Source organism: Xenopus tropicalis, chromosome 6 (assembly GCF_000004195.4).
Source record: "Xenopus tropicalis strain Nigerian chromosome 6, UCB_Xtro_10.0, whole genome shotgun sequence".
Taxonomy (NCBI): domain Eukaryota; kingdom Metazoa; phylum Chordata; class Amphibia; order Anura; family Pipidae; genus Xenopus; species Xenopus tropicalis.
Genome location: NC_030682.2, coordinates 109,637,730 through 109,651,204, shown reverse-complemented (window position 1 = coordinate 109,651,204; position 13,475 = coordinate 109,637,730). Strand labels below are relative to the sequence as shown.

General features: G+C 36.8%; 1 protein-coding gene across 1 annotated transcript; it reads right to left on the bottom strand.

Moving 5' to 3' along the window:
- Positions 1-3,622: 3,622 nt before the first annotated feature.
- Positions 3,623-9,431, bottom strand: LOC116411747 (histamine H3 receptor-like). The gene is made up of 4 exons (XM_031904589.1): positions 9,200-9,431; positions 7,546-7,712; positions 5,544-6,159; positions 3,623-3,753 (listed from the first exon to the last, which is right to left on the bottom strand). Exons 1-4 carry the CDS (start codon positions 9,429-9,431, stop codon positions 3,623-3,625), a joined length of 1,146 nt encoding a protein of 381 aa, XP_031760449.1.
- Positions 9,432-13,475: the final 4,044 nt, after the last annotated feature.

The following is a 13,475-nucleotide window of genomic DNA, read 5'->3' as shown; positions in this document are numbered from 1 at the left end:
TTTTAATGGGTCTACAAGGTTGAAACAATTTGAAAAGCTCGAAAAACTCGAATTGATTAAATGGTTTCAGTTTTGTTTAGGACAGCTCCCATTGGCTTCTACATGGCCTTGCAAGCTTTAGATGACAAACTCTTACATTCGAGTTCTTCACGTTTCTTTCTCTTAGAAACCCCAACATTTAAGTTAAATTCAAGTTTTAAAATCATAATTCAAATTCATGATTTTTAGTGCAAAGAAATCAGTAACATTGATAAATAAGTGTAACATTAGAGATATAAATTACTTAGGGGGATGAATAAGTTTGGACACTCGTTCTTCAGTACTGTGCTCTGCTCCAATCCATGCCCAACTGTCCTGGTTACCTAAACAACACACCTTTTGATAAAAAAGTGTTTTTATTAAAAAAGTTGAAAAAACGGAAAAGCTTGAACACTGTGCAATCACACTCTACCGTTTATTTTTAATGAGTCAAATTACCAATTCATTCCAAAAACTCAAATTGGCAAATATCTTGAAATTTAAAAATTCAGCTCTCATTGACTTTTACATTAGCATGAAACAGTTTTAGATGACACATTTTTTAATTTGAGTTTTTTGACCTTAATAAATGTCAAAATATTGATTTGAATTTTTTCAGATTTGAATTGTGATTTTTATAACAAAAATCTTAAATTTCTGTAGTACAGGTATGGGACCTGTTATCCAGAATGCTCGGGACCTGGGGTTTTCCAGATAAGGGATCTTTCCATAATTTGGATCTCCATACTTAAGTCTGCTAAAAATCATTTAAATATTGAATAAACCCAATAGGATTGTTTTGCCTCCATTTAAGTATAAATTATATCTTAGTTGGGATCAAGTACAAGGTACTGTTTTATTATTAAAGAGAAAGAGGAAACCATTTAAAAATATCTGAATTATTTGCTTCTAATGGAGTCTACGCGAGATAGGCTTTCTGTAATTCGGAACTTTCTGGATAATAGGTTTCTGGATAAGGGATCCCATACATGCAACTTGAATTTGGATATTGATAAATCTGACCCTCAGTATATGCTAGGTCACCAGATAGGGCTAGCTATGCATGCACACCTGAACATGGTTGTGTTATCAATGATGTCAGTGGAACTAAAATGGCTGCAACAACTTGAAAAAACAGTGCAGTGTAAGCATCTGTTAGTATGGCAGTTCCCTAGGAGCAGTGGGCCCTATGAATTGTCAATATGTTGTTTCTGAGGCTTTCCATGTCCTTTAATAGGCCACAGATATCAATGTATAACATATGGATGTTATGATTTCAGGTAACACAGCTATTCTGTTGATAAACTGTCCATGACAAGTGTAACTTTTAAATTAATAAAAATTAGTTCAAAGGACATGTAAACCCCACACATAAAAATTTAATCAGTGAACAGCCTCTTTGAAATCTTTCAATACCTGCGATACTGATTGTCCAGAGGTTAATAGTAAGGCTGCAACATCTCCTTCATCACTTAGATTTCCTTCTCCTCAGGAATTTGCTTTGACTTCTGGCTTATGGACATGCTCAGTTGTTCTAAGCTCAGATTACTAAACCCGCCCTCCAGTCTAGCAGCCAGTGAAGAGATGGCACTGCTGGTTCCCATAAGAAACTCAGGACTAGCTGTCTGCTTCAATTTTTTTCTCCTGAGCTCAGCTTTACAATTACAGTGCTCAAACAAAGCGGAACTTTTATTAGAGACAGTTCTGCCTGTGTGAGCCTGTATTCTTGATGAAATGTATGCAGAATAAGGGTCTGTGTGTGTATGCTGTTTGCAGATTTAAATGTATCTGATTATGTATCAGAGGAAAAATGGCCACCAGGTGAAAGCTGCTATTTGCTTTAGGAACATGTGATGGTGCTGGCAAGCGGAGGGGATATATGCAGTACATATATGCCATTTAGGCGGGGGAGATGTGCCCAACTGATATACATTGTAGTCAAATGTAGGCTTTACATGTCCTTTAAAAACAAACCATGATCAACTGTTTAAATACAATATTTAAAACAATATAATTGTTTGCATATGTATACATAAGAACAATTACACTTTTATCCATTTCTATGTTAAACATGTCATGTTCCTTTAATGGAGAAGAAAAAGTTTCAGTCACTGGAAAGGTTCAACCACTTACCTGATACCCTGGGCTGGTGTTCATGTTAGTAGAAAACTGCACTGTCTACCATCACAAAATCACTAGGAAGGACATTCCCCAACCTCACTGCCCTCACCGTGAAAACCACCTACACTGCTTTAAATGAAAATGGCCTTTGGTGCACTGATCATTTTTATGGAAATAATTAACACCCCCTATCTGCCTATAATCCCCTCTAATGTACTTGTACAGAGTAATCATGTCCTCTTGCAAATGCCCTTTTTCCAGAGAAAACAACCCCAACCTCGACAGTCTCACCTCATAGCTTAAATCTTCCATCCCCTTTACCAATTTAGTTGCAGTCTCTGCACTCTCTCCAGTTGAACTGCAAACTCAAGGTGAGGTAAAATTATGTTCTCATCCCTTAGGTCAATGCCCTTTTTTATACAAGACAGCAATATATTTGCTTTAGTAGCCACAGAATGACACTGCCTGGCATTAGACAACTTGTTATCTACAAAAATCTCCAGATCCATTTCAATTAAGGATCCCCCAATACACTACCATTTAATGTATAACTTTAATTTCTAATATTTCTGCCAAAGTAAATAACTTTGCACTTTTCAACAATGAACCTTGCCATTTTGTTGCCCAGTTTTCCTGTTTAGTCAAATCGCTCTGCAAAATGGCAGCATCCTGCATGGAACTTTAGTTTAGTTTTGCACAATTTAGTGTCATCAGCAAACATAGAAACAATACTTTTAATGCCCACCAACAGGTCATTAATTTACAAGTTAAAAAGAAAAGGACCAAGGACAGACCCCTTCAGTACACCACTAACAACACTGGTCCAGTTAGAAAATGATTTATTTACTACCACATTTTATAATCTATCTTTCAGTCAGTTCTCTATCCAATTACAAATATTATGTTCCAGACCAATATCCCTCAATTTTATCTTTTATTTTTCGTGTGTAGATAACATCCACTGCCATCCCAGATTCAAGGTTCCTGCTCATGTCCTCATAAAAGGCAAGCACAAAATGCAACGTTCTTCTTCTATTTCCTGCCCTATGGCAGGCAGTAAGACATGACTTCATAGTGCTGCACTGTGCTGCAAGGTGCAAAACATAAATATATTGAAATGAGGCCCAATATTTATGATTAAACTTATTGCTGTTTGAAATGCACCTGAAAATAACAATGCACTGCAATCATTGTAGTCCAAAGGCTCAGTATACAGTACGTATACTGCACTATGATATCAAGCTAGAGCCTAGAGAGAACTTTGTATCCATAGAATGAGACTCTGTTTTCGTTTTGCTAATAGACTATAGAATTTGTTCTGCGTCTGATTGTCCATGGTAGGCAGGACTTCTGCACAGGTTCTGCAGAAGTTCTAAAAGCAATACATTGATGGCAGTCTAAGCACCAATAGGATCACAGCACAAAAAAAAAACAGTGTATAATGGCTCCCATTGGAGATTTGGTCCAAACACATTGTAAATACTTAAACTGGAGCCTGACAATATACCGCTAAGTACTCAGGGAACAGTTCAGGTTTTGCTGGGCCATTATTTCTTTTTTTCTCAGACTCTCTTTCATCTGGTATGGTGCCAGTGGCTTGAGGGAAAGCTGATGCTGTTTCAATATTTAAAAATAGTTTACGATTTCGAACTGGCAGTTATAGGGGCCTTGGTTTGACATTTGTAGCTGGGAAATTTAAGATCATGTCCTTGCAAATTGCACTGTAAGTAGTAATCAGCATGGTTTTCTGAAAGACAGATCATATCAAACAGTATGTAACCCTTTCTTGGCACAATTCTGCAGAAGTTGGATTACACTCGCTTCTCTGGCCTGTGCTTAGTTCAGAAGAACTTGAATTCTGTTTGCATTATATGTGAAAGATACTGGGGAACTGGGATTTTAGCACAGTGCCTCCACCTAGTGGACACTGAGGAGCACACCACAGGGGGATTCCACTTGGAAAATAATCACACACAGTTTTGTAGCAAAGATAAACTTTATATAACAGTTTCAAAAATTGCAATAACTGTAAAATGCAAACAATAATACCCTGCTCTAGGAAACCCGTGTGGTTTGAACCAACTTCTGGCTCAGTCTCTCCCAGGACACAGTTCCACACTCCACTCCTGGTGGAAATACTCTTACCCAGTTCAGTCTCAGGCAAAGTTCAGTCTCTGGCTACCTGCCCCAAAGTACCTCTCCCTTTGGATAGGCAGTTGCTCCCACATAGCAGGAACTTGAGGAACACCTGTCCTTACACAGGACAACCAGGAGACTCACACGGAGGTAAAGGCAGTCACCAGCAACTAAGCAGACCTCTCTCTTTATAGTCTGGCGCTCGATGCAAAGCAGAGCACAAGTGGCTGGTTACTCACTCCAGCTCTGATTCTCTCTGGCTGGCAGTACGGGAGGGGCTCACTTTATAACTTACTGGCCCCACCCCGGCTCCAAAGCCAGGCACTTCCTTTCTCCCAGAAGAGCCAATTGGGTTTCACTCCAGTCTGTAACTGGGCTGGATGATGTCACAGACAGAAAAGCAGGGGAAAGAATTCTCTGATCTTCTACAAGTACTTCCTTTTTATTATGAGGGATGATTACAGGAAGACACTGCCTTCCTGCTTTAAAGAATTGCTGCTGGTCTGTGCACTCCATTTCAAAGCACAGTGCAGTGCAAGGGCAAAACTTAAATACACCCAAGTCAGGACCCCCATTAGTCACTCCAACTAACTCTCAATCCTCACTACTTGCCACTACTGCAAGTTAAAGTAGCCCTGGGGCCACTTGTATAGCCCCTTTTATCTTTATATTCCTCTGGAAGATGCTCTTCTCTTCTAATCTTCTTTATAAGCTGTTGTACAGTGAGTCTGGTTTGCAGGTTTATGGGTTGTTATTAAAATAAGATAATTTCATTGGGTTCACTGGTTCTACGGGTCATTGTGTTTATTCTCTATTTTGGTGTCCAGCAGTGCACACACATTTTTATATGAGGCAAGCTCAGCTGTCATAGAGCACCAAGCTTTCTTCTTAATATCTTTAAATGTGCCTTTGTGCGCTCCGAGTTGGCCATTGGAGCCATAATGAGCTGGCACTGTTGGCACCTAGCCCACTCCAAGCCAAAACATCTTCTCCAAGGCCTGTTTAGCTGCACTCATACACTGGAGTACCATTCTGTCCTAAGCAAGTTAAATATATATGATTTGACCTGATTATTCAGTCCATAACTGGATGCCTTTAAGACAGACTGCCACTCTTATTCTACAGAAATGTCTTGATTTTTTTTACTACTAGAGTGAAAGCTTTTCTATAATTTTTATGGCACAAAGGATAAAGGATAGGATTAATTGCTGAATTCATATATAGCATCCATAAGGTGATCTCATACCAGTAGGATTCAATGTAATTACCACTGCAAGCAACACGGATACTGGCAAGAAATGTGTAGGGAGCCCAGCAAATGCCAAAGGTACAAACCAAGATTGAAAGAGATCTGGCAATTTTTTCATCCCGGGAAAGATTAACCTGGGAATTGTTTCTGTGCTGCAGTGTAGCCTCATTGTGGGTAAAGGAGGACGGCTTCCTATAGGGAAAGCAATGCCTGAGAGACACTGCAAGTCTTTTCTCTGTTCCAAAGTTTTCCATTACATGTAGTTGTGCAGAAAACAGAACACTATTTGTTGAAATGATGTGTAGATTTCCATCATTTTCCTTTCCTTTGGAATTCTGTAACATTGATTTCTGCCTTTTCTTTCTGCCTCGTTTCTTTATACTGCAGTAAATGCTCAAATTAAAGAATGAAATGCTAATCAGGGGGAGAGCAAAATCTATACATGATGTTCCAAATCTAATATACCAAATTCCAATAAATCCAGGAACACATGTGGTGACAGGATCGCTGCTGTCAATAACATCATTTTTCCAGGAAAGAATGACAGGGCCATATAGAAGGAATGAGAAAACCCACACAGATGCAATGCTCACGACAGTATGGCTACGTTTGTTTTGCAGCGACCGATACAAAACCTGCCAAGATTTATGTTAAAAAAGATCAGCTCTTCCATTAACAACAGGGTAAAACTTCAAGTATATGTAAAGTTTAAAACCCTGAGCCCTATGCTTTTTTAAAAAAAAATCTGCCTTTTTTTCCTCCTCCAGTCCACATTTCTACTGTGTTTGCCAGACAGCAGTTTACTTTCCTGTGTCAAGGCTCCATTGTAACTACTCTTTCCTTATATTTAACTGTGGGATGGGGTTTTAGTAGTTTTGTGAGAGGTTGAATAGACCTGCACTGCTTTGCAGCCATTGGGAGAGTTAAACAAAGAGTGCAGCCTTGGGACAGACAGGAGGCTAGGTCTGATACCCTAATGCAGAGGTCTTCAGCTGTGTGTTTTAAATTTAAATTCTCCCCTCTGGTCATGGTTCACTGGTCAGGGGAGAGTTGTGAGCACACTGGGGTGCAATTGGGTAGTCTTTAACCAAACAGGCTTTCCCTTTTCCTCTAAGCCTGCCGTGACATGTTTGGCACAATTCATATACATATGGTGATCACTAGAAGACATATAACACATTTTGATTTACTTCTATCTGTGAGGATATACCATGTGTAATATTTGGCTATGAATATTTTGTTGCCATGTGTACTCTCTGGTGATATCACTGTAGACATATACCTAGGCATAATTTTATTGAACACTAGTAAAAGTTAAGTTTTAACAGCATCCTGAACTGAGGCAGCTATTTTGACAGTGCAATATAAACTGATTTCTTGGAGGCTTTTTCCGCTTTTCTATATTTACTGTATATTTATAGATCTGTATTCAAATCTATCACAGCTTAACTTCTGACACAGCACATTTAAACTGATCCACATATCAATAACTGAGCAAAAGTCTCATGTCAGTCCCATTAAGGCTAATGCCAGATGAGGCGTAGGGCGCATATTTTCGGCAAGCGGAAAAGCACTTGCTGAAAATACCGCCCTACGCCTCCTATATGTACCTGCACCTGAATGAATGGAATACACTCGGGTGCAGGCACATGTAGCCAAAATATGCCTAAAAACGCAAGACTTTCCAACTCTCATGTTTTTATACGTATTTCCGCTACATGTGCCTGCACCTGAGCGTATTCCTTTCCACAAGTAGGAGGCCTCCACAAGTAGGAGGCCTCCACAAGTAGGAGGCGTAGGGCAGAATTTTCAGCAAGTGTTTTTCTGCTTGCCGAAAATATCCGCCCTACGCCTCGTCTGACATCAGCCTAATGCCCTTGAAGTCATCTGCAATCTAAAGCAAAAGAACCATGCAAATGAGCTCCATACAAAATATTTTATATATATATATATATACTGTATATATGAAAATATACCCTACCTAAAGAATCAAATACGCCAAAAATAGATGATATACTTACAGCTTTGGTCACAGAAAGAAATCTGTCATAGCTGATAAGAACAATATTAAATACTGATGCCGTGCAAACAGTATAATCTACAGTTAGCCACAGTTTGCATAGGAATCTCCCAAACATCCACTTCCCAGTCAAGAAATATTGTAAATACATGGGGGACGTGAAGGCACCTAAAGTATTAGAAAATCACAGATATTAGTAAATCTACTAAATGTGCCATTTAAATTTGTACTGTGCCCATAGTGATAAATACAACTCCTTGTTACTTTGACACTGAGTTTAGTTTTCACTAAAGCACAATTTTGCTTAATTTGGTATCATAAAGTAAAGTGTTTATTTATTTTTGGTTGGCAAAGCATCACTTATGGTTACATCAAGTAAAACGGTTGTGCAAACCCATCGGCAGCAATTATTTAATTCTGAAACAAAGCAAAATTAACAAACTTTAAAATAACAATGTCTGACAATGGTGACTACTGGTAAAAAGCACAATAAAAATGTATTGTTAGGAAGCTACAATGATATAAATATAGTAGTGACACTACTGTAATGTTTTCTATGATGTTTTTGTCTCTGCTTGACAAAGGTTGCAATTAATGACCAAAATGTTGGGGTACCATTACATAAAAATGTTTTTGCACCTTAAAGGAATACTAAACCCCCAGAATGACTACTTAACCAACAGATAATAGGGTTGATTTACTAAAGTGCGATAACGCATATCGCATGTTTTTTTGCGTTAAAAAAAGTATTATCGCATGCGTTGTCGCATATCGCGTGTGTTAATTAGTGTGCAACCACATTGCGTTAATTAGCCCACAGAAATAACACTAACGCATGATTCACAAACACTTTCACGCGCTAAATATCGCATTAGTCTGTGAGAAAATTAACACCTACTTGGGGCAGGCGGTAATTATAAAAAGGTACAGTTCATGAGCTTTTGGCAACACAATATGGACTTTGCAGTGGGATTTATTCAAGTATGTGTTGGCCCTAGAGTGATGCAGCCTCCAGTTTGCAGGGAAATGGTCATTTTCAAAAAAAGTAGTTTTACGAACGTAATGGTGCGTATGGCTAATATGGCGTGCGTGCGATAAGTAGCGTACGTGCGTTAATTAGCGCACACGACAAGTAGCGTTGCGTTAATTAGCGCACGTTACGTCAAATACTGCATGAAAATAGTCTTCGCGACTTAAATAACGCAAACAGCATCGCGTCTAAATTACCGCAAATATCCTTTTAGTGAATCGTGCATTAAGACGCAAAAAATAAGACGCAATAACATTTTTAACACATGCTATAAATAGCGCTCGTTTTATCGCACTTTAGTGAATCAACCCTAATGTATATTATGTTAAGTGACCTATTAAAGATTCTTTTCTTTAAATGACTAATTAACCTTAACATAGAAGACTTGGCTCACTTTTGTGGCAAGTGGGTGGGTAAGTTGAAGCAACAACGTGACTACAAAATAGGGTTTGTAAAATATATAATTGTGCAGTATTATTATTCTTCATCACATGTAACATTAGGGAAGCTAAAATATGAGACTCCGCTAACATAAAATTTCACAAACAAGTTCGAACATTCCCAGTGCATAATTGGCCAGCAAACCTATATTTTTACAAACCAAGGAATGAAATAAAACACTTACCTATTAAAAAATCACAAACAGCCAAATTGAGAAGCACAAACTCAGTCTGATTTCGGAGCCGCTTGTCTACTATAAAAGCTAATATGACAAAAATGTTGCCTAGAACTGTGAGTGAAATGAGACAAGATGTCAGTACAGTTATCAAGATAGCAATACCCTTGGAAAGCTGCATTTCCAAACCGGCGTTCACCCTAATAATAGAAAAATTCCCAGCAGTTGCGTTAAAGTTCATAGTTGATGAAGCCTTTGGCACAAATAAAGCTCCCAAATGCAGAATATTAATATCAGTGGGCTGTTCAGTTTGTATCTCCCACATAAAGCAAACATCCAGTTCAGTCAGTATATTATAGGTCTTTAGCATCATCAGTCCAAAGAGATAATATATATTCTATAGATATGCAGAATATCCATACAAAATATAAGGTACCAATGAAATGGTCATCTCTAGACAATGAGTTTACAGGCAATACATAATCAATATATCTGCTTTTATAAAGGTCAGCTATTATTTATAGAGATAGTTTTACCCCTGGTTATAACTGAGTGAAGTCATGGCACTAACATGATGCACTTTATACATTCAATAATCCCAAGGCATAGTTGAGATTTAATTTGATAAACTAAGGCAGAAATGCATCTCATGGGTATCATCCTTGATGAAAACAAGTTACAACATGTTTTTCATAAGTTATAGCTGAAGGAACAATCATTTGTTCTTATTGTTTTTAAGGACATGGAAACCCACAATGAGGAAGTTTTTTTTAAAATGTGAAATTAGAGCTCACCACAGAAAAATCCACCCACTCTATTCATTATTATGGGATTTTTTTAAGCACATTTATCAAATGGTGAACTCTAACTTTCAACCATTGATAAATATACTTTTAAAATCCCCTAAGAATAGAGAGTGTGCCAATTTTTCTGTGGTGAGCTCTAATTTCATGTTTTGATAAATCTGCCCCTTAGAGGCTCATTTATCAAAATTCGTATTTGTGAAATTTCATATTTTTTTCAAATGCAAATCAAGTCTTAATTTAATAAAGTTAGAATGTTTGTTTATTTGAAAAATTCAAATTGAAAAAAGTGAATACAACCATGGAAAATTCTTGAATATCTTGCATTCGTATTTTACTCATTATTTTTTAAGGGAAAAACTCAAAAAACCTGAACTGAATGAATCATTTTAATTTTGCCTTGGACAACACCCATTGACTTCTACAGTGTATGACATTGTAAGCTTTTAGATGCTAAAGTTTTACATTCAAGTTTTTTAGACCATAATTCATATTCATGATTTTAACACAAAAAAATTTAAATTGCAGTAAAAATCGAAATACAAATAATGGGGTAATAGTGATGAGCGAAATATTTCACCAGGCAGGCGAATTTCTGCATTTCGCCATTGGGTTAAGTATATGCTAGGTCACCAAGAAGCCATGCATGCACATTCCAAACATGGTTGTGTTCAGGGTCGGCCCTGCTTGTGTTATCGATGATGTCAGTGGAACTGAAATGGCTGCCACAACTGGAGAGAACAGCACAGTTTTTTCTAAAAACTTATTTTTGCTAGTGTAAGCATATGACTGGTAAATGTGGCAATTTAATGAGAAACTTGTGACCCATTATTTTTAAAATAATTGATTATATAACTGACTATAATTGATTAATTTACATTTACATTTTTTTATCATTGTCAGCCAATCAGAACAGATCACTATTTTAGTCAGTGAGATTATATATTGAATAAAGTACCCCCTACTGTAAAATATAAGTCATTTTCCATGACCATATAAAAACACGAGGACAAAGGCCTCATATTTTACAACAGGGGGTACTTTATTATAATATACAAGTTTTAGTGAGTCATGTGACAGAAATTACATCACTAAGCTACAATTATAACTGGTGACATCACTAAGCACCGTTTATAAGGATATAATTTACAATTTGGTCCAATAGGGAAATGACAAAACTGTCCATTATAACTGTATAACTTGTGAAACTCTTATAGCAAAATAGACATACAGACAGAGAGAGGAAGTGTGTAAAGATTTGGATGAAGGAAGGGCATAGGTGTAGGCACATTCTGAAAGAACTGTTTCTACCTGATGTCTCTGGGCCTGAAAATCTGAATAAAGTCCTTCATCTCTGGAAAAAAGCCATGGTTGTCTCCATTTACCTGGCTGTGGTAAATAGTAGAATCCATATTTTAGATACTATACATACTTAACAATTTGGACCTGATAATTTATTAACCTGACATCCTGCCAATTTTCCGCAAACCTGTTACCTACTTGTTAGGTTATCTTCTGTGGGAGGTGTAGGAAAGGTTGTTTCTTTATAGGCTTTTCAATCAAATTCTTTAAAAAGGTTATCTTCAAAAACCATACATTTTTTACATTAAAACACACGGGTGCAGATTTAAGAATGCTTGAATCTTCAGGCTCAAGCATTCAGGTATAAAACCATGCAAGAGTTTTAGTACCCAAGATTTTATTTTTTTGTCTGGGAAAAGAAAACTCCAATTGCATGCTATTTGGAACTCTCACATGGTTTTAATACCCAAAGCCTTAAGATTCTTAAATCTGCCCCTTAGATTAATACCATTTTTTAATGCTCTCAGCATGCACACATCACATTTTTAACCATTTTATTGCGCTTTGTGATGTCATGATGCTCTTAGTTCCATATTTCTATTGATTGTTTGTGCCCATAAAATGGTAGTTGCATTGCGAGATTGTTGAACACTGACTTGGCTGTGGTAAATAGTGGAATCCATACTATACATACTCAACAATTTTGACCTGATACTTTATTAACCTGGCATCTTGTGCGATTTTTGTGTTTTTTTTCTACCAGAAATTAACTCACAAATTAAAAAAGCACTAATGTTGATTTATTAATTAGAAAATCCTAATGTAAAAAGCTAAAAGCGAATAAAAATGAGGAAAAAAATATGTTAACCTTAAAATCCTAATTTGTAAAAATTTTTGTGCGGTTACAAATAAAAAAAATACCAAAAACCTTTAAAACCTCATATTAAAAAAGATTGTTACAATTTGGTAGGGACAGCTCCCATTGACTTTCACATAACCTTGCCAGCTTTTTAGATAGCAAAGCATTGTATTTGAATTTTTCATGGTTTTTACACTTTTACAAAAAATTGTGTTTTAGAATTATTAATTAACTGTACTTTGTATTTATTACTATTTTAATAACCCCCTGTTGTATTCATAAACTATTTTACTGTACAGCACTGCATACATAAGTAGCACTTTCTAAATTAAGATATACATACATACATACATTAGCCAATAAAAAGGTATAGGTTAAATAATTTTCTATGAAACATAACAAAGGTGGTTTAAATATATCTTTATTGGCTTTTTCAAAGCTGATTACCTTAATAGTTTGGAATAGAAAGATGTTTTTGCCCATGTTTAATTCTTTAAAAAATGTACTATCCAAAAATGTATGTTTCCTGGGATAAAGAAAATTCTTGATGCTTTTGCCATGCATTAACAGCAGGCAATGTGTTGATTTTGCAGACACTGAAGTTACCAGTTGGTAAAATCTTTGCATATTGGGCATAGAACTGTTTGTAAAACCAGTAGAATTCATATTTAGGATGTTTTATCTCAGTAACTAATGGCATGTTCCCGTTAATGTTATCGCGTCTTAATTTTCGCGACTTTTCGCGTGATTCACTATAAGCTTACTCGCGCTATTTTACGTGCGGTATTTCATGAGATAATCTTGTTGCGATAAATAGCGTGCGCGGTATTTTTCGCATGCACGCTATTTATCGCATGCGCTGATTGTCGCGACATTACGCATGCGACAATTGGCAGCATAAAACTGGCGACATTTTGCCCCAAAAAAACCCAAAAACCAATAAAAATATATATTGGCGTGTATGGCTAACATGGCGTGTGTTCATTTGCGCGACTATTTATATGCGGCTACAAGTGATGAAATGTTTCGCCAGGCATGGATTCGCAGCAAATTTTTGGACGTGCGACGAATTTTTCTGCGGCAAATTTTTTCATGCGTTTCGCAAAACAATCCACCAATGGCAAAACGCATAAAAAAATTTGCCACGCGAAAATTCCACGCACGTCCAAAAATTGACACAGGCTTCAAAAAGTCGCAAGATTACAAAGTCGCGACAAAGAAATCGCCAAAATATACCTAGTAATGTATTTTGTGCGACTAAATATTTAGCAAATTTAGCAAGATTTTAGCAAATCTTTGGAAATATCCCCGAAACGGCAAA